The sequence below is a fragment of the Oryctolagus cuniculus genome, chromosome 12 (assembly GCF_051225735.1).
Source record: "Oryctolagus cuniculus isolate XC-2025 breed Fujian yellow rabbit chromosome 12, ASM5122573v1, whole genome shotgun sequence".
In the NCBI taxonomy this organism is placed as follows: Eukaryota; Metazoa; Chordata; class Mammalia; order Lagomorpha; family Leporidae; genus Oryctolagus; species Oryctolagus cuniculus.
This window is the reverse complement of record NC_142878.1, coordinates 43,710,701-43,733,259: the sequence shown is the minus strand read 5'-3', so window position 1 is coordinate 43,733,259 and position 22,559 is coordinate 43,710,701. Positions and strand designations below refer to the sequence as shown.

Genomic DNA, 22,559 nt, shown 5'->3' with positions numbered 1-22,559 from the left:
GTCTCTCCCTCATTGTCCCTCACTCGCTATAATTCTGCCTTTCAGAGAGATAAATCTTAAAAAACAAAAATACAAACCAGAGCAGGCATTGTGGGCACAGCAGGTTGAGCTGCCACTTGGGATGCCTGCATCCCACATGAGAGTGCTGATTTGAGTTCCAGCTTCTATGCTTCTGGTGCAGCTTCCTGCTAATGTGTCCTGGGAGGCAGCAGATGATGGTAGCTGAAGTGCTTGGAATGGACACTTACACCCCAGTGGGAGACCTCGGCTGGTGTGAGCATTTGTGGAGTGAATCAGCTGATGGAAGATCTCTGTCTCTCTTTACTCTGCCTTTCAAGTAGATGAAAACAAACATTTTAAAAACCAACAATATTAAGTGCAAGGAAAACAAATTCCAAATTAATGACATTAATTTGAAAGGTGAAGTTTTTGCTGAAATGCTCATACTAATTGCAAGTGCATTTGTGGCTGAGGACCACTGCACAGGTGTTTTGAGTTTGTGATGGCTCTGTTGCCATGTGTGTTGGGATAACTTGGTTCTCTCATCACTTTCCTGCATTCTGAATTATTCAAAATCTCTCTTCAGACTTTATTCTGTAGTATCAGGTTGACTTAACGTGGTCTTATCAGTTATTTAATTCTGCCTTTGTTTTCATTAGCCATGACAGAGATTGCTATTTGGTACCAGTGAAATGGTTTGGGGCTCTTTGTGTGTTTGGTTATAAGGTGATGGTCAGCCTTGTGACCTATATGTTTCTGTTAATTATTTTTCAGATTGTTGTCTAGAGGAAATTTAAGAAATTCACAAACTGCCAGTCATCACCAGGCCTTCATTGTTTCCACTTAAGGAAAAATTGTAGTACACTTTCCCTCCAGACACCGTCCCTGGTGCTGTCTGGTTCTGTAGGGTAATAGTGGAGATCCAGGAAAGGCTCCATCTCCATGCTCTGCAGTGCTGCATTAGTGCAGACCACCATCATTTCCCACTGTTACCCCCCCCCCCCACTGTCCTCTAGAGTCTGTGTTTACGAGTGCAGTCGCATGTTGCTTAACAAGGGGATAAATTCTGTGAAACAGATCACTAGGTGCTTTCATTGCTGTGCGAACATCAGAGCATGTGCGTACCTAAACTCAGGTGGTGTAGGCTACTACATACCTCAGCTCTCCGCTACAGTATGTTGTTCCTGAGCTACCAAGCTTTACAGCATGTTACTGGACTGGGTACTGTGGGCATTCTAACACAAATGGAAGTACTTGTGAGTTTAAACATACCTAAATGTAGAAAAGGCACAGTAAAAATACGGTGTAAAAGATAAAAAGTGGCATATCTGTATAAAGCACTTACCGTGAGTACAGCTTACAAGACTTGGAGTCGCTCTGGGTGAGTCAGTGAGTGGTGTGTGAATGCCAAGGACATTTCTGTCCACTACCGTAGACTGTGTACACATTGTACACTTAGGCTACACTAAACATATAAGCACTTTCTTTTTCTCTATTGAATAATAAATTAACATTAGCTTACATTTTTTACCTTTAAACTTTTTGATTCTTTTGTAATACTTACTTTAAAACACACACTGGGGACCAGCGGTTGGTGCAGTAGTTAAGATAAGTTTGTGATGCCTGCATCCCTTATCAGGAGTGGCTAGGTTTGAGTCCTGGCTCCACTTCTGACTCCAGCTTCTTGCTAGTGCATAACCTTGGAGGCAGCAGATTTTTCACTCAAGTACTTGGGTTCCTTTCACCCATTTGGGAAACCTGGATTGAGTTCTGGGTTCATGGCCCAGCCCTGGCCATTTGGGGTGTAAACCTCTGGCTGAAGGAATACCTTCTCTGGACACCGCCTGCAGGACCTGCCTGAGGCGTTTTGTGAGCAGGTGTCGCTCCCTACAGGGCCATCATTGTCTATTCTATGCTGTCATTGGCTGAAGTGTCATTGTGTGGCAAATGACTCCAGGTCTCAGCTTAGGAATCACCTTTTTCTGAAAACTTTTCTCCGGTTGCTTCTACTTTCCTCTTGCTTTACCCCTCTCTTCTCATCTATCATATTTCAACGTCCTTTCTCCCAAACTGAAGTTAGTTAGCTTTCCTTTCTGTTTCTACTTCAAAAATTTAATACCCTATTCATACTTCTCTTACAATGATTAGTACTTCCTATTAGGATCCTTGATTTTTAGTCTCTGAAGTAAACTATTAACTTATTGGAAGTAAGCCTTTGCCTTATACGTCTCTCTAACTAACACCTTGTACACGTGCCAAGAAGGGCCCAATGATATATATCAGCTGTTTTCCTGAATCACTGATCAGTTAGCTGAATTTTAATTTTTTTAAAAAGATGTGTTTAATTTTATTTGAAAGAGTTAGAGAGAGGTACCAACAGAGAGAGAGGTCTTCCATCTGCTGGTTCACTCCCCAGATGGCCGCAACGCTTGCAGCTGCGACAACCCGAAGCCAGGAGCCAGGAGTTTCTTCCAGGTCTCTCACGTGGGAGCAGGGGCCCAAGGACTTGGGCCATCCTTTACTGCTTTCCCAGGCTATAACAGAGAGCTGGATCGGAAGAGGAGCAGCCAGGACTAGAACCGGCACCCACATGGGATTCTGGTGCTTCAGGCCAGGGCTTTAAGCTGCTGTACCACAGCACTGGCCCTTTAGCTGAGTTTTTAGAAGTGAGGAGTCAGAGGTAGACAACAGTAAAATATAGATTTCCTCATCTTTCTTGTTCTTTTTTTTTTTTTTTTTTGGACAGGCAGAGTGGACAATGAGAGAGAGAAACAGAGAGAAAGGTCTTCCTTTTCCATTGGTTCACCTTCCAATGGCTGCTGCCGCCGGTGCACTGCAGCCTGTGCACCGCACTGATTCGAAGCTAGGAGCCAGGTGCTTCTCCTGGTCTCCCATGCGGATGCAGGGCCCAAGGACTTGGGCCATCCTCCACTGCACTCCCGGGCCACAGCAGAGAGCTGGCCTGGTAGAGGGGCAACCAGGACAGAATCTGGCGCCCCGACCGGGACTAGAACCTGGTGTGCCGGCGCCGCAGGCGGAGGATTAGCTTATTGAGCTGCGGTACCGGCCTCTTGTTCGGTTTTGTAAAGATTACCTAAATATTTAATGTAGTGGACTATCTGACATGTAAGCAGTGTAATGTTGGCAATTATCCTGTTTCATTTGTCTTTTGGCAGGTGCTGTGATTGTCTCCACACCCCAGGATATTGCACTGATGGACGCACACAAGGGTGCTGAGATGTTTCGAAAAGTTCACGTGCCTGTAAGCATTTCTAGCTTTACTGTGGAAAAGTATGAAACTCTTCTAACTAGAAAACAAAGTCACAGGAAAGCAAGGCCTGAGTCTTAATTTAGTTGTGTGCAGAAATCTTTACAAGATTTGTAGTTCATTTTTATGATTACTTTAAAAACACACTTAGGAGCGGCTGTTCTGCCTAGTGGTTAAGATACCAGGTTAGATGCCTGCATCCACATCAGAGTGCCAGGCTTCACTTCCCAGCTCCAGCTCCTGACTCCTACTTCCTGCCATTGGCATCCCAGGGAAGGCAGGATTTGATGGCTCAAGTAGTTGTGCCCCTGCTACCCACGTGGGAGGCCTGGACTGTGTTCCTAGTTCAAGGCTAAGCTGTTGGGTATCTGAGGAGGAAAGTAGTGAATAGGAGCTCTCTCTGTGTCTTAAATACAAAAATTAAAACACTTTTGGCACAAACATGTCTGTATGTTATATTATTCAAGTAGAATTTCAAAACATTCTTTAGGGTGGTATGAGTTTTCTGAAGAAGTGCCGCCATTCTCAAACACAGCCGTCACCACCAAGTCCCGTTCCCCTCAGGAAAAAAAAGAAAGCTAAAGAAACCTAAAAGTATAAGAGCATTTTAGGGAATTAGATAGACTTGAATAGATTATCTGTAGGGAAATAGGTGAAGAAACATTACTTTTTTTCTTCTGTTCCTTATAATTTAACTCATTTATAGCTTGACTTCTTCTAGAAGGTATTTTCTGCCCATATGGCAAAATACAAGTTGAAAATATAAAAATAGACAACAAATAATTAAAATCAGGCAGAGTCAGAAGTGAAGTCATGCCATTAAGCCACTTAAACACATGCTAGGGATAGCCTAGAAATGCTATAGCAGCCCAAGGGAAGGGATCAGAGTACATTAAAAACTGTCCATATCCACAAAGCTGGAGAGAACTGGGTATTCAAGACAAAGGGAGCCGAGACCAGAGACGTATCTTCCCTAGTTTCTCAGGAAGAAGAAACTGTATAATGAACACAGTCACACCACGTTCTTTATAGTACAGCGAAGGCCCTTACTTCCTGTTTCTCTCAACAAAAGTAATCGAATTGTGCCCGAGTACAGACAGAACAAGGCCAGCATGCTGTTCTCGGCCATGTGACTCTTTAGTGGCCTTGCTTATCTCAAGGATAGATTTGAGGGCTCATAGAGCAGAGCTTTCTAAACTTTAGTCTGTGGATTAGCTTCAAGTGGCTCATGATTCTTGCCCCCTCATTTCCCCCACCCCAAATTGCGTGCTCAGGTAAATGCTTGCTTTGATAATGAAAGAGCACACACCCTGTATCAAATTCTTTAATGAGACAGGACACAGGATGAAGCCCAGTAATGTGTTAGAGCCGACTCTCAGGAGAGCTTCTGAAGAGTGTACAGCAGTATACTTAGCAGGGCTGAGGTGGTTTCCTAGACTAGTACCTCGCCTCCCACGCCACTTAGTACGCACAGCGCCGTGTGCATTGATAAGCGTGCAGCTCTAGGTTGGATCCACGAGCTCTTGTGAAAGCTGAGGAGCCCCGTGAGCATCACACCTGTATGCCCACCTTCCTGTGATCTGAAGGTGTTTATGTCAGCAGACGTGACACTGTGGTCAGCAAGCAGTTTGGAGCTGGTGTTCTGCGCTGTGAATTTTAGCCTGGAGAAACTTCAAAACGATAACTAAATGGCCACCTCAGACATGAAACTGTCTCTTGGAAGCAAGTGCTGTCTACCCAATAACTAAAAAAGGGTAGTTGTTATATAGGATTTTAAAACATAAATCAGCAAAAAGTTAGAGGACGGGCTCTCCACCAAAAATAATGACAGAGTTAAAAACTAATCTGTGATCCTTTCTCTGGCAGGAGTTAGTTGATGGAGCCAATGCCTGTAAAGACCACTGAAGGTCAGGATAGAATCCGTTCTGTCTGCCCGGACTGTGTAACTTCTCATTCTGTAAGAAGATGGAGGCAGATATCTACCTCACTCAAAAAGTTTTAAAAAGTGCAGGAGCCAGAGCTTTTTTCTGTGTTTTCCTCCATGAGTTATCATTTTGTATACCCACAGGTCATTGAATTCATACTGTCATTTGCGGTAACTGTGGCTCTGGGGCAAGTCCTATGTGGATTTTGCTCTTTGGGTATTAAATAATTTCAGCATATTTACCTTTCAGTTCTTACTTATTTTCACTTGCCTTGCAGCCTTTTATACTGACTGCCTTGTAAACAAGAAGGCAAACAGTCTCATACTGTCTGACAGATTTTCCTCTAGACTCCAAGGCAGAGGTTGGGGCCGATAATCCTCTGGCACACACCAGGGGGCAGAAGGGTAGTCAGTGCATCCAGGTTGGGCTGTTGCTTGTTGCCACTGAAGGATAAAGGCTGAGGATTTTGGCAAGGGGAATATTGTGAGGAGGTATTCCAAGTGAAGGATGATGGATCGCATAAGGCTCTTAGGGCTAATTTAGAAATTAGGGAGTGAAAAGTAGGATCAGAAAGTTAATTCTGGAATTCAGTTTTGTGGGACTGGAGCAGTTTTGGGTCATGACAAGGTCCAGGATGTGGTCATGGATGTGTGGGATGGAGGGGAGTGGACGGACATAAAAGTCACAGGATCTGTGTAATCTCTCCAAGTCACAATGAAGAGTTTCTTCCTTGGCTTTTTGAACATCTTTATGTATCTTCTTTTCTTACTCCTAGTTTTAATTATTTGTCTTCTAAAACTGCAAAAATTTTAAAAAGAGGGATAGTGTCTAAATCATCTCTTAAACCATAGAACAACATATTTAGTTATGTTTGCAAGTGAGTGTGAGAACTTTCTAGAATGAGCTGTGGAAGCTGATGGACTACTGATTGTAAAGGAAGACATAGCTGTGAGTGATGGATTTGATGACTTCTGGGATACCTCCAGCCCTTAAGAGTCTCAGAGTCTAAGTAATAGTAAAGCATTTGAATTAGAGAGCATGCCTTAAGTGCAAAGGAGATGTTACGCTTTGTTTATACCACTTTATTCCTGGTTGTTAGTCTTGCTTTCCATTTTCCCCCCTTTGGAAGTGCATTAGTTACCATGGAAACAGTGATGTCATTGGAATTCATTGGTATGGACAGAGTTTAGTGATGTCTGCAAGAATATTTTGAAATTAATTCAAATGATTGCTTAAAACTCACGGCTTAGGGGAAAGAGGAGCAGAGATAAACTATTAAATTCTCTGTTCTCTGCCTGACATTATTTCAACTATGACAGACTCTTGATTTTCTTCATATTTACAGGTAGGCTATTTTTTTAAAAAATGAAAACATTTCAGTCATTCATTTCTAATGAAGAGTGAACTATGTGCTGTGTCATTCTCACCCATTTTTTGGTGCCTTACACACCTTGATTGGGATCCCATCCCTGGCTATTTTAACTTGTGGAGTCACAGGGATTTCAGTAATCATCTTCTCTTTCTTTGATAATCTCCTAACCTGCTCCTGAAAAGTATATTAATGTGTATTTGCTGTTTTATTCCTTCCATGCATAAGTTAGCAGAACTAATTCTTTTTTATTCAAGAGCTGGGGGCGGAGGGGGAGAAGGAAACAGAGATGAGACAGAGACTGAGCTCCCACTTCCTAAATGTTGCAGTAGCTGGGACTGGGCTGGGACTGGACCCAGGAGCCAGAAACACGATCCAGGTTTCCCGGGTGGGTTAGGAATCATTGCTGCCACCCAGGGTCTGCATTAGTAGGAAGCTGTAGTCAGGAGCCAGAACCAGGTATTGAACCCAGGGGATACCAGCATCCATCTTAGCTGGGGTCTTAACAACTAGGCCAAATGGCCACCCCAGAACTAATTTGAGTTTAACAAATAGTTAATTTATCTATTCCACAACTCTGTATTTACTGATAATGAGTGGCATTCTATAAACAAAGCACTACAAAACTTCTATTAGTCATTTCTTTAAAAAACAACGAAAAAGGTGAAATCTCTTTTTTCAAGTACTTCATCACCATCTAGGCTAACACCTTTGTGGTGCAGGGGCCCTAAATTCAGAGGAGGATGAAAAACATTCTCCTCTGGACTCTCATGGGCAACTTGAACGAAAAGCTGTGATTTTTTTTTTCACATCCCTATAACTCTGTGCATCCTGGTCCTTTGCCTTATAAATCTTTGTCAGGTTAGGGGAACTCACATTCATTTTTCAAGTCTCTGCTCCAACATTATTTCTTTGCGGTAGCTTTTCCCAATGTGAACTGTTTGTGCCTATATCTAGAGTGGCTCTTTCCCCACTACAGGTTTACCTGTCCAGCTCGAAAGAAGAAGGTAAGCTCCTAGATGGCAAGAACACTACCGAGTTACCTGCAACTTAGCAGGCACAGTGGGTACTCTGATCTGGGATTTTGTGCCATCCACAGTCTGCCAGTCCCTTTACCCCATCTAATGGGCTGCACTGTCTTAGATTCTCCGCTACAACCAGTCTGGTCTTCTCCCACATCTTCCAAGTTTTCCTATAACTCTTTCTCTCCTCAGGGCCTGTGGTGTGCCATTTCCCTACCTGAGAGCACTTTATCCTCTCTTTGTAATCCCCCAGCATTTACACTTGTTAAGTGACTTTCTCTGGGAGACGTGCCCTTACCCCTTAAATAGCCAACCTCTCTCTATTCTGTATCCATTACTCTGTTTCCCTTTTGTAGTTGTTTTCACATTTTTCAGGATTTTCACATTTACAGTGCCATATTGTAAGTTTTGTGTGGATCACCTGTCCCACTCTGTGTCTATAGCATGTAACAGCTCACAACATATATACTGGATAAATGAGTAGGGTAGGATTTTCATGGGCATATCTGGGGACTAGGGAGGAAAAGGACTCTAGAAAAAAAAAATCAGGAAAGTAAATTGTGTTCAGGATTGTTAGTCTGTCTAGTTGTTGAGGTAATATTTATAGGTGTATCTATGCCAGAGCCAGGTTTGGGCTGACAAATTTGAACTTTCTTCCTCAGATTATAAAAGGAGTCCATAAAGAAGACTGGGTAGAAGATAGACATAATTAGGAGTGAGTGTTTAATTAAAAAATGTGATCTGGTGGAGATAAATACAAAGGAAGGAAGCCAGGAGAGCTTAGAGGCAATAAGGAATCATTTGCAGTTAAACACACTGCAGATCGTGACCTACCAATTAGTTAAGAAATGACTACAGTGAGAGATGAAACCATGCTTTTGACAATACTGGGGTAAATTGCTCTTAGGAAGAGAAAGTCTTGCAGAGAGGTTTGGTGTAGGTTGTAAACACAGTACATGTATATTTGTATTGCATCAGGATGTGAAATATTTCTCCTATCAGTAAGACAGTAGGTGATAGGTAGTAAGATCTGATTTAGAATAATGGCAGTAACAATGGAAAGGGTGGTGTATGTAATTGACATTTTGAAGGAAGAATTGACAGGCTTGGCAACTGATTGCATAGGGTAGGGAGGTTAGAATAAAAAAAAGCCAGAAATCAAAGGAAATTTGAAAGTTACACTGTCATTAATAAATTTATCAGGAGTTGTTTTTTCACTCGGGATGACAACTAGAAATAAGAGGTTAGGTTCTCAGTCACAAATCCCTGCCCTTATTTTTTCTGAGCATTGTGATTTAATGCTGTTTGTCAAGGAAGAGACTGGTAGAGAAAACAACTTGGTGCTGGCCATTTCAGTACTTTTCACAGCAGACAGAGCCAGATTTATTACTCATCTGTATGTTTGTGGCCTCTTACATGCAGATTTATTTTTATTACTTAGAAAGATATCTTTTTAATAGCTTTGTGGTTACAAATTAAATTACTTTCCAATTTTTATTATAATTTTATATATGATAGAATAACACTTGCAGGCACATTTTTATATAGTAGTGAAGAGCGTGAACTCAGGAGTTCGGATTTTAGAGTTCAAACCCCAGATCTGTCCCTTTGTACTTACATTACCGGACTGAGTTACTTATTCTGTGCCTCAGTTTTCTCATTCATAATTTGGGGATTATAGTAGGACTTCACTCCAAGGACTGAAATGAGAGATGTATGAGATAATGTACACAAATGGCTTAGAACAATTTTTGACACAATCTAAACTCTCAATGTGTTATATAGTTCATGTTTCTTATTAGTATTATTTATTAGGATTTTTTTATGAAACAGAGCTATAATTCACAGATATTTATTTGGCATAGACTTTTTTTTGTTTTTGTTTTTTATTTTTTTTTATTTTTTAAATTTTTTTTTAACTTTTATATAATGAATATAAATTTCCAAAGTATGGCTTATGGATTACAATGGCTTCCCCCCCATACCGTCCCTCCCACCCAGAACCCTCCCCTTTCCCACTCCCTCTCCCCTTCCATTCACATCAAGATTCATTTTCGATTATCTTAATATACAGAAGATCAGCTTAGTATACCTTAAGTAAGGATTTCAACAGTTTGCTCCCACACAGAAACATAAAGTGAAAAATAATAGATGATTTTTTTTAAATGATGATGAAATCAGATCAGACCTATTGTCATGTTTAATCCCAGTGAGAGTCAAGTTGGGAGTTGATAATTTCTTTCTTTTTTTTTTTTTACAGAGGATCAGTTTAGTATGCATTAAGTAAAGATTTCAACAGTTTGCACCCCCATAGAAACACAAAGTGAAATATATTGTTTGAGTACTCGTTATAGCATTAAATCTCAATGCACAGCACATTAAGGACAGAGATCCTACATGAGGAGTAAGTGCACAGTGACTCCTGTTGTTGACTTTACCAATTGACACTCCTGTCTATGGCATCAGTAATCTCCCTATGCTCCAGTCATGAGTTTCCAAGGCTATGGAAGCCCTCTGAGTTCTCCGACTCTTATCTTGTTTAGACAAGGTCATAGTCAAAGTGGAGGTTCTCTCCTCCCTTCAGAGAAAGGTACCTCCTTCTTTGAAGACCTGTTCTTTCCACTGGGATCTCACTCGCAGAGATCTTTTGCCAGAGTGTCTTGGCTTTCCATGCCTGAAATACTCTCATGGGCTTTTCAGCCAGATCCAAATGCCTTTAGGGCTGATTCTGAGGCCAGAGTGCTATTTAGGACATCTGCCATTCTATGAGTCTGCTGAGTATCTCACTTCCCATGTTGGATCACTCTCCCCTTTATTTATTCTATCGGTTAGTGTTAGCAGGTACTAGACTTGTTTATGTGCTCCCTTTGACTCTTAGTCCTTTCATTATGATCAATTGTGAACTGAAATTGATAACTTGGAATAGTGAGGTGGCCTTGGTACATTTGGCATAGACATTTTGATAACAGCCTTTATTTGCTAAGAATTTTAACAAGAAAAAATATTTAATATAGATGAAGACTACCTTTGAGATTTCCATATTCCTTGAGTATTTTAGTTGAGCCTAATCCATTCTCTTCATATAGATTGATTAAATTTCTAAAATTATTTAGAATCTAAAATTCTGTTATTTAAAATCTGCGGGGCTTGCATTGTGGCATAGCAGGTAAAGCCATCATCTACAATATTGGTATCTCATGTGGGTACTCGTTCATGTCCTGGCTGCTCCACTTCCATTACAGCTCCTTGCTAATAGCGTGGGAAAAGCAGTGGAGGATGGCCCAAGTGCTTGGGCCCTTGCACCCACGTGGGAGACCTGGAAGAAGCTCCTGCTTCCTGCTTCAGCTTGGCCCAGCCCTGACCATACTGGCCATCTGGGAAATGAACCAGCAGATGGAAGATATTTCTCTTTCTGTCCCCCCCACCCCATCTGTCTGTCTGTCTTGCTCTCTCTCTCTTTCTCTCTTTCTCTTCCTGTTTCTGTAACTCTGACTTCTAAAAGCTGTAATTGGAGGAGGAGCAGGACTCAAACCTGGGCACTTCAACATAGGATGCAGGTATCCCAAGTAGCGTCCTGACCACTGTGCCAAATGCCTGCCCCTGTGGCTTATTATCTTTCAGGCAAAGTAACCGTTTATGGCAGTAAGTTATCCATTTGGACTGAATTTCATATCTTCACCCGAATGCCTTCGAAACTCATGTGTTTGTGCTATCTGTTCTACAGATTTATCAGCATGTAGCTTATCATAAGTGTGTAACACTCTGGCCTACTTGCCTTAAAAAACAATTTAGAAATAGGAAATCTTATATGAAATGGAGGCAAATGACGCATTTATTTTTTCCTTTTCATCTCTGAATGTAGTATTTCCTCTGTGATCGGCAAGTGATCTCACTTGATTCTCTGGGAAATGTATTGCCTTTGATGTATTTAAAGACTCTGAGATTGGCTTTGGAGTCCTTGCAGAGTGCTTTTGAATTCGTTTTGAAAACACATATTAAGTCGTTTGCACACTACTTATCACATGTGGCTTCCTTTTTCAAAACTGGATACTTTTTTCATTTTTCAGAAAGTGACTTTTGTAACGTGAGTGAGACTCTAGTGCGGCCATAATTATGCCTCAGCGGGTGCAGGTGTTTGCTTACATGTGTCCTTCCCCAGGATCTCTCAGAAGTGCACGTGTGCTTTCTCTGTGGTGTACGTGAATTAACCTCAGCCAACTCTCACAACTACTCTGTGAGGTAGAGAGCATTGTTTCCCCCATTTTGCAGATGGAAAACTGGTATGCTGAGGTCAAATAACTTACATGAGCTCCTCTGTCTATTTAGGGGGGTGTCTGGGTTCTTCTCCGTAGCAATCTGCTTCCCAGAGCCCACATGCTTATCTGCAGTTTCTGTGGATTATCAAAGTTGAAGTTTAATACCATGGATATCACAGAGTGAGAGAGTGGGGGGAAGAAGGGGCGCTGCCATCAGATTGGCTTGTCACTGGCGCATTGATTGTTCAGGTAGGCAGATGGAGCCTGAGGGACCTGGTGGGTTGAAAATGGGGGGTGTTTAGGAGCCGTGGAATCTGTTGACAGGAGATGCAGAATGAGGGTGACAGGAAAGGGGAGTTCATGCCTGGCACCTGGAAAATGGGATGAAGTCTAAGACTTGACCGCAGCACTGAGTGGTAAAGGATGGCCAGCTAAGAATCCAAGGCAAAGAGAAGTTAAGCTACATCCCAGGGGCCCACAGCTTCCAGGCTGGTCCCCGAGAGGAACATGGGCACAGGCCTGTTCATTCTTGTTCTCTCCAGGTCAGAGCAAACAGGAAACCCTGTTATGATGTCTGTACCCAGGCATGCAGGAATATTCCAAAGCTAAGGGAGAACTGAAAAGCACTTAGGAATCTACGTATTTTGGTTATTATTATTCATTCTCTATTAACAATGAGTTGTTCCTCCTTACTTTTAAAACGAAATCATAGCTTTAATCCTCGTGACAAGTTCCAACCAGCAAGCATTTAACCTGATTGTAACCTTGAGAAATTGGATTATATAGTCACCTGGAAACCTTGCTTGTTGCTTACCCGAATCTGGATTTAAAATGCCAAGGAGAAATTAAAATTGGGGCCTTTTGAGTCTACTTAATTCAATACATTTAGACACAAAAATCCATATTATGAGAAATGTTGATATTTCAAGAGAGTCAATTTTTTAATAGTTAAAAGAAGTACCCTTCTGAGCCAATGATGGATTGGAATAGTGTAAGAATAACATGTAAAAAGGGTTTGTGGTGGCTGATGTCAGTCAGGCATTCAGTATTTGCTTTCTTCCAATGAAACTAGCTGAGGTAAGAAGAAAAATGGACTTCATACTGAGATGAGGCATTAAGAAATGATTGTGCGTGCTTCCAGCTGCATCTCAATGTTGTTATGTAAATGAAGCTATAGCAAAGTGAGTTCTAATGTTTCTGCTATCAAAGGATGCATACAGTAGCTCTACAATAAACAAACAGCTTAACAACGTAGAAAGTATTCACAACATGTAAGGCTTTTTGGGAAGGAGGGGAGTCAGGTGGAGAGAAATTCTTTTCTATTTCAGAGAGGATTTTTTACAAAAATAATTTCCCATGTAATTTTACATGTTATAATTTTACAGAATTATAATATTGATATCTTCATATTCTTCCTTATTAGCTGACTTGCCTATATCCAAATCCTTGTTGATTATAGAGGCCTGCTTGCTCTCTAATGTAGTAGAGCTGTAGCTTCTAAGCTTGGTAATATTCAGGCCTTTCCTTTAGATGTCTCTTCCGGTTAACTCCATGCTTTGGAAGAATTGCTTGCCATACAGCCTACATGTTAGTTAATAACTGATTTTCTCGGCTGGCGCCGCGGCTCACTAGGCTAATCCTCCGCCTAGCGGCGCCGGCACACCAGGTTCTAGTCCCAGTCGGGGAGCCGGATTCTGTCCCGGTTGCCCCTCTTCCAGTCCAGCTCTCTGCTGTGGCCAGGGAATGCAGTGGAGGATGGCCCAGGTGCTTGGGCCCTGCACCCCATGGGAGACCAGGATAAGTACCTGGCTCCTGCCATCGGATCAGCGTGGTGCACCAGCCTCAGCGCACCGGCCGTGGCGGCCATTGAGGGTGAACCAACGGCAAAAGGAAGACCTTTCTCTCTGTCTCTCTCTCTCACTGTCCACTCTGCCTGTCAAAAATAAATAAATAAAAATAAAAAAAAAAAAAAAGGAAGCAAAGCAGTTCGAACTTGAACCAGCACTACAGTTTGACAGGCAGCACTTAACATGCTGTACCACAATACCGGCCCCCCAAATGTTAAGTCTCTGTTTGCTATGCCAGCATCCCATATTGGATTGCTAGTTTGAGTCCTGGCCATTCTACTTCCCGTGCACCTCCCTGCTAATGTGCCTGGGAAAGGAGCAAAAGTTGGCCCAAATTCTTGGGTCCCTGTCATTCATGTGGGAGATCCAGATGGAGCTCCAAGCTCTTGGTTTAGGCCTGGCCCAGCCCCAGCTATTACATCCATTTGGGGAGTGAACTAGCAGTTGAAAGATCTCTCTCTCTCTCTCTCTTTCTCCCTCTCTCTCTATAACTCTGCCTTTCAAATAAATAAAATAAAAATGTTTAGAAAGGTAAGTTTATTTTGGCACAGAAAGGTTGAAATTCATGCTTACATGCTTACAAGGCATCTTCAAAAAGTTTATGGAGGAGGGGGCCAGCGCCTCCGCATATGGGCGCCTCCCCATATGGGCGCCGGTTCAAGTCCCAGCTGCTCCAGTTCTGATTCAGCTCTCTGCTATGGCCTGGGAAAGCAGAAAAAGATCTTCCAAGTCCTTGGGTCCCTGCACCCGTGTGGGAGACCTGGAAGAAACTCCTGGCTCCAGCCGTTGTGGCCAATGGATAGAAGACCCCTCTGTCTTTCTCTCTCTCTGCCTCTGCCTCTCTGTAACTCTGCCTTTCAAATAAATAAATAAATCTTTAAAAAGTTTATGGAGGGGCCAGCATTGTGACATAGCAGATAAAGTGAAGCTGGCATCCCATATGGACACCAGATCATGTCCTAGCTTCTCCGCATCTGATCCAGCTCCCTGGTAATGCACCTGGGAAAGCAGCAGATGAGGGTCCAAGTGCGTGGGCACTTGCTGTCCGTGTGGGAGACCCCTATGGAGTTCCAGCCTCCTGGCTTCAGCCTGACCCTGCCCCATCTGTTGTGGCCATTTGAGGAGTGAACCAGCAAATGGAAGATATCTCTCTCTCTCTCTCTCTCTCTCTGTAATTCTACCTTTCAAATAAATTAACCTTTTTTAAAAAGTTTATGAAAATGCATTTTATGAAAACTATGAATTTCAATCTTTTTTGCACTAGAATAAACATTTTTTAAAGATTTTTATTTATCTATTTGAGAGGCAGAGTTACAGACAGTGAGAGGGAGACACAGCGAGAGAGATCTTCCATCTGCTGGTTCACGTCCCAAATAGCTGCTATGGCTGGAGCTGTGTGGATCCAAAGCCAGAGCCAGGAGCTTCTTCCAGGTCTCCCGCATGGGTGCGGAGACCGAACCGCCTGGGCCATCTTCTTCTGTTTTCCCAGGCCATAGCAAAGAGCTAGATCAGAAGAGGAGCAGCCAGGACTAGAACCAGCGCCCATATGGGATGCCAGAACCACAGGTGGAGGCTTAACCTACTGCGCCACAGTGCTGGCCCCAGAATAAACTTAAATTTCAATTTCCACAAACTTTTTGAAGTATCTCTGTATATAGAACTATTTATACACACACAGTGAATTATATATATCTTGAATGCATGGATTTCAAAATTTTGTATACCAAAAGAAAACTATTGGGGCCAGCCTTGTGATATAGCAGGTAAAGCTGCTGCCTATAACACTGACATCCCATGTGGGTGCTGCTCCACTTCTGTTTCATCCCCCTGCTAATGCACCTGGGAATGCAGCAGAAGATGGCCCAAGAGCTTGGCCCCTGCACCCACATGGGAGACCCAGAAGAAACTCCTGACTTCAACCTGGCCCACCCATTGTTGTTGCAGCCATTTGGAGAATAAGCCAGTGGATGGAAGACCTCTCTCTCTGTCTCTGTTTCTGTCTGTATGTCTCTATGTCTCTCAAATAAATAAAATAAATCTTTAAGAAAAAAAAAGAAAAGAAAAAGAAAATTACTTTTTAATTCCAATTCCTACAAATGTTTTGAAATACCTTTGTATATGTCTATCTCTGTATATATAACTGTTTACACACATAACTATATATGTGCTTATGCACATACACACAAATGCACACAAAATTGCATTTGTCTCATATCATGGAGTTCATATTTCTTTTGCACCAAAAGAAAGTGATCTTTTAATTCCATTTTCTATGAGCTTTTAAGTATCCCTGGATAACAGTTGCATTCACTTTTGCCTAGAATGAGATAACCACCTGAGAATGTTACCACACTTGGTTGATATAGTTTTAAATAGAAGTAGAGAAGCTTGCTAGTTTATCTCTTGTGTCTTAAATGTAAATATTTTATTTCTGCTCATTTTAAAAAATATTCAGAATCAATTGTGGAACCTAATAAAAGTGTTTTCACGCATATTTAGGGTCTTACACATTAGATAAGAAAACTACCCAATAGGTTCTATTGTCAGACTTTTAATTGTCTAGAACAATTCAGAAAGAAATAGAATGTGAGCTATAAATGTATTTTTAACGTTTTTAAAAGGGACTGTTTCATTCATTCATTCACACATGGAGATATTTCATCAGCTGGTTTAATCCCCAAATGCCCACAGCAGCCAGAGCTGAGCTACGCCAAATCCAGGAATCAAGAACTCCATCCAGGTCTCCCACATGGATGGCAGAGATCAAGTGCTTTGGTCACCATCTGCTGCTTTCTCAGCCACATTAGCAGGAAGCTTAATCAGAAGAAGAGCAGCCCAGGACTCTGTATTCGGAGAAGGGATGCTGGCATCACAAGCAGCAACTTAACCTGCTGTACCACAATGCTGATCCCTAATTTCAAAGTTTTGTTTTGTTTTGTTTGGCCAAGATAATTTTTTTTAACTTTTATTTAATGAATATAAATTTCCAAAGTACAGCTTATGGATTACAATGGCTTCCCCCCCCCATAATTTCCCTCCCACCCGCAACCCTCCCCTTTCCCGCTCCCTCTCCCCTTCCATTCACATCAAGATTCATTTTCAATTCTCTTTATATACAGAAGATCAGTTTAGTATATATTAAGTAAAGATTTCAACAATTTGCACCCACATAGAAACACAAAGTGAAAAATACTGTTTGAGTACTCATTATAGCATTAAATCACAATGTACAGCACATTAAGGACAGAGACCCTACATGAGGAATAAGTGCACAGTGACTCCTGTTGTTGACTTAACAAATTGACACTCTTGTTTATGGCATCAGTAATCACCCTAGGCTCTTGTCATGAGTTGCCAAGGCTATGGAAGCCTTTTGAGTTCACTGACTCTGATCATATTTAGACAAGGTCATAGTCAAAGTGGAAGTTCTCTCCTCCCTTCAGAGATAGGTACCTCCTTCTTTGATGACCTGTTCTTTCCACTGGGATCTCACTCGCAGAGATCTTTCATTTAGGTTTTGTTTTTTTTTTTTTTTTTGCCAGAGTGTCTTGGCTTTTTCATGCCTGAAATACTCTCATGGGCTTTTCAGCCGGATCTGAATGCCTTAAGGGCTGAGTCTGAGGCCAGAGTGCTGTTTAGGACATCTGCCATTCTGTGAGTCTGCTGTGTATCCTGCTTCCCATGTTGGATCGTTCTCTCCCTTTTTTATTCTATCAGTTAGTGTTTTCAGACACTAGTGTTGTTTATGTGATCCCTTTGACTCTTAGTCCTATCATTATGATCAATTGTGAACAGAAATTGATCACTTGGACTAGTGAGATGGCATTGGTACATGCCACCTTGATGGGATTGAGTTGGAATCCCCTTGTATGTTTCTAACTCTACCGTTTGGGGCAAGTCCGATTGAGCATGTGCCGAACTGTACATCTCTTCCCTCTCTTATTCCCACTCTTATATTTAACAGGGATCACTTTTCAGTTAAGTTTCAACACTTAAGAATAACTGTGGGGCCAGCACCGCGGCTCACTAAGCTAATCCTCTGCCTTGCGGCGCCGGCACACCGGGTTCTAGTCCCAGTCGGGGCGCCGGATTCTGTCCCGGTTGCCCCTCTTCCAGGCCAGCTCTCTGCTGTGGCCAGGGAGTGCAGTGGAGGATGGCCCAAGTGCTTGGGCCCTGCACCCCATGGGAGACCAGGAGAAGCACCTGGCTCCTGCCTTCGGATCAGCGCGGTGCGGCGGCCATTGGAGGGTGAACCAATGGCAAAGGAAGACCTTTCCCTCTGTCTCTCTTTCTCACTATCCATTCTGCCTGTCAAAAAAAAAAAAAAGAATAACTGTGTATTAATTACAGAATTCAACCAATAGTATTAAGCAGAACAAACAAAAAAAATACTAGGAGGGATAAATTATTAAGTTGTTCATCAACAGTCAGGGCAAGGGCTGATCAAGTCAAGTTTCTCAAAGTGTCCATTTCAAAGTTTTTAATAGCCATTTTTTTAATGTAAAACACACACAGGTGAAGTTAGTTTTAGTAATATACTTAATGCAATGCATTCATAATATTATTATTTCAGCATAAACTCTATATAATATGCTATTGACAATTGACCAACAAAGGAATTATATTTAAAAACATTAGGAATTCTTATAATTCACTAAGGAAAAAACTCAACTGAAAAACTAAACAAGGAACCTAAACATCTTACAAAAGAGTATATACAAATGACCAATAATTTTTATTTTTAGATTTTATTTATTTATTTGAGAGGTAGAGTTACAGACAGTGAGAGGAAGAGACAGACAGAAAGGTCTTCCTTCTGCTGGTTCACTCCCCAAATAGTCGCAACTGCCAGAGCTGCGCCAATCCGAAGCCAGGAACCAGGAGCTTCTTCCTGGTCTCCCATGCAAGTGCAGGGGCCCAAGACTTGGGCCATCTTCCACTGCTTTCCCAGGCCTTAGCAGAGAACTGGATTGGAAGAGGAGCAGCTGGGACGCCAACCGGTGCCCATATGGGATGCTGGTGCTGCAGGCAGAGGATTAACCTATTGTACCACAGGGCTGGCTCCACAAATGACCAATAAATTTTTAAAAATATACTCCACTTCATGGGTAATTATGACAATATGGATAAAGACCACAGTGGAAAGGTTAGTTGGGAAGAGTCTGGAAGAAAGAGGACAATTTGGAACGCATCTGCATCTTTCTTTCATGGCCTTTAACCAAAGGAAACCAGTAGAGTGTAATGGTTACAGCTTCGCTTCCATTTCCCAAATCTCATCCCACTGGGATTTTGACAAACTTTATACAGGAATTAAAAATCATATCACATTCAGAACCAGACAAAATTAATTTGTAGTGTTAGAAATCAGGTCAGTGTACCTGTGGCAAAGTGTTTATAGGACCAACAAGGAGACTTCTAGGGTGCTGACAATGCTTTGTTTCTCAGAGGATCCTGGTCACGTGGGCATGCTTTACCTAGGATGAGTGCATTCAGCTGTACACTTTAGAGTTACTTTTTTATGTTCAGATATATCTTGAAAATTTTAAACAAGTATTGAGATATTTTACCTTTTTCTACTCTTACCAAGTCTTTAATATCCAGCGTGTTTCTGACACTTTAACACATTGCAGTTCAGACTAAAGTGCTCAGTAGCCACATGCGACTAACGGTTACCTGATTGGACATTGCAAGTCTACAGCCCCATCATTTCAAAACTTTTCTGACTTAGACTTCTATTTCAGATCTCTTCTCTTTGGAGTATTAGAAAGAATAGGGGATTGTTCCTACCAAGGAACTTATCTTAATTTTATCTCTACTTCTTTGTGTTTGTAGAATATTTTCTGTCTAAAACAGGAAAAAGGAGGTCTTATATACAAGTTCGCAAGACACTTAATATACCATTTTTTATGGTTTGTGGTTACTGCTTTATTTCCATTTTTTGATGATCACCTTTTTTTAAAGGCAAACTTTTTATTGAAGTGTGACAAACACAGAAGAGCATAAATTATAATGGAACATACTCATTGTGTGTATTCAAGAAACAGAATAACAGAGAGCCCAGAATAAACCCATACATTTATAGCCAATACATTTGTAACAAATGTATTAAAATCACACAATGGGAAAAAGAATAGTCTCTTTAACATGGTAAGAGAAAACTAAATATATATATGCAGAGGAATGAAATTAAGACCCATATGCCACACCATACATTAAAAAAAATCAACTCAAAATGGATTAAAGAGTTTAGTATAAGACCTAAAGCTTTAAAACTGTTGAAATAAAATATAGAGAGAAAGCTCTGTGAGTATGATTGGTGCTGTGATTGGTGCTATTTGGAACCCAGATGATATTATGAACTCAAAGGTACAGGCAGCAAATGTAAAAATAGAAAAATAGGATGACCTCAGACTGAAGAACTTCTGTCCAGCCAAAGAAACTATCAGAATAAAGAGAGAACCTGCAAAATGAGTGAAAATATTATACATCTGAAAAGAGTTTAATATCCAGAATAAATAAGGACTCAACTCAATAGCAAGAAAACCCACTTTAAAAACTGACAAGAGATCTACATAGACATTTTTGAAGAGGACATAGAAATGATCAACAGATTAATGAGAAAATGTTCAACTTCACTAATCATTAGAGAAAGGCAAATTACAACTACAATGAAATACCACCTCACACCTGTCAGAATGACTGTTATCAAAAAGAGGAAAGATAGATGTTGGAGAAAGGAGAAGGATGCGGAGAAAAGGGAAATTCTGCACACTGCGTGTAGAAATGTAAATTAACTACAATGGAAAACATTGTGGAGTTTTCTTTAAAAATTAAAAATGGCAGGAGGAGGGTGCAGAGGGCATTTGGCCTGGTATAACAGCCTCTGACTCATATCAGAGTACCTCATTTCAGTCCCTGGCTCTGGTTCCTGACTCCACCTTCCAGCTGATGCTGACCCTGAGAGGCAGTAGGGTCCTGCTGTCCATGAAGTACACATAAACCGAGTTCCCAGCTGTTGGATCAGTCCCCTTGGCCCAGAGCCATCACAGATAGTAGGGAAGTGAACCAGCACGTGGGTGCTCTCTCAAGTTGTAGCACCTATGGATATCCAAAGGAACTAAAATTCATGTGTCAATGAGATATCTGCACTCCCATATTAATTATCGTATTACAATACCCAAGATATAAAATTAACCTAAGGGTCCATTAGTGGATGGATGAATAAAGAAAATGTGACATTTATACACAATGGAATTCTATTCAGCCTTTAAAAAGTAGAAAATCTTGTCATTTGAAGAAATGTGGATTAGCCTGGAGGACATTATATGAAGTGAAATAAGCCAAGTACAGAAAAAACAATCTCCTCATAATCTCACTGATATGTGGAATCTAAGAAGTTGAGCTCATAAAAGTAGAGAGTAGTGTGGTGGTTACCAGGGGCTGGAGTGGGGGCGCCATAGAGATTTTTACCAAAGGGTACAAAATTTCAAAAACAAGAAAAAGCAATAGAACATTACCAGCACCCCAGAAACTATGCTCTGTGCCACCTTTAGTCACTAGTTCCAAAGTGAAATCCAAATCATAACACCATATATTAATTTTACCTGTTTTAAATTTTTTATAAGTGGATTGATGTATATGCTTCTGCTTGTATGGTTTATGTTGTTTAAAATTATAAAAGTCTCTTATACTGCTGATTATAATTATAGTTTCTCTATTATCATTGTAGCATTTCATTGTATAAATATACCACAAGTTGTCCATTTTACTGCTGTTGCACATTTGGGTAGTTTTCCATTTTTGGTTATTGAAGTTAGTGCTGTTACAAACATTTTTGCATGTCTGTTACTGAATGCTGTGTTCATGTTTCTGATAGTACATAACTGGGAGTGGAATTGCTGTGCCACAGTTTAAGTCTAAATCAGTTTCAGTAGAGCCATACACTTTTCCAGAGTGGTTGCACTCATTTGTACTCAACTGAAACAGTGAGTCTTAGTTGTTTCATATCCTCACCAACATTAGATTTTTTTTTTTTAGATTTTTATTTTATTTATTTGAAAGGCAGCGTTTGGGTGGGGAGGCATAGAGAAATCTTCGATCCATTGGTTCACTCCCCCAAATGGCTGCAATGCCCAGGGCTGGGCCAGTCTGAAGCCAGAAGCCAGGAGCTTCTTCGGAGTCTCCCATGTGGGTGCAGGACCCAAGGGCCTGGGCCATCTTCTACTGCTTTCCCAGACACATAGCAGGGAGAATATTTGATTTTTGTTTTTATTTTAATCGTAAAGTGATGCTGACTTGATTTTCATATTTAGCTCTACAATCCATCTGGAATTAATTTTTGTGTTGGTGGTGAGATAGTGAGTTAAGACTCACAAGTTACTTGCAGTGCCATGTTGTGTCCAGTGTAAATCAGTGACTTGCATGTACGGGTCTCCTGTGGGCTCTCTGTTCTCTTCCATTACAACCAACTTGTAAGTTTTTACCAAACAAAGTGATATATCTGTGAGAAGATCTTAAGGTGAAGGAGTCTTTGAGTTAAATGGAATTAGTTCATACAGAATGCTGTGGGAAGCAATATTAGGACTTTTGTCCTTAAACTAGACAAAGGCATATATTATCCATAATAAAGCTGAGCTTAATTGTCAAACCACTGTTTCAAACATTGGGCATTCCTGATCTCCAAACTTTTTTGATTGTACATCCTTATCAATAAAAGATATTTGAGCATGGATGTACATTTATAAGCATATGTTTGAGCATGTTGTGTATTTATGTTACATTTGCATATATATAGTATACATATATACTATATATACATATGCCACATTATGTGTGTTCTGTCCATTATAAAATACACACTCAACTGAAATTT

The 22,559-nt window shown here is 41.1% G+C and overlaps 1 protein-coding gene across 12 annotated transcripts in view; it reads left to right on the top strand.

The window, feature by feature from the left end:
• The window catches only part of NUBPL (NUBP iron-sulfur cluster assembly factor, mitochondrial), a 237,167-nt gene that overhangs the window by 197,516 nt on the left and 17,092 nt on the right, over nucleotides 1-22,559 (top strand). For all 12 annotated transcript variants that reach the window (XR_016217904.1, XR_016217905.1, XM_089309808.1 and 9 more), the window contains one exon: nucleotides 3,177-3,262. Coding sequence is in view for 10 of the 12 variants with exons in the window: in XM_089309808.1 (XP_089165934.1) it covers nucleotides 3,177-3,262 (86 nt within the window). In the remaining 2 variants the exon portion in view is untranslated. The remainder of the gene's footprint in view (nucleotides 1-3,176; nucleotides 3,263-22,559) is intronic.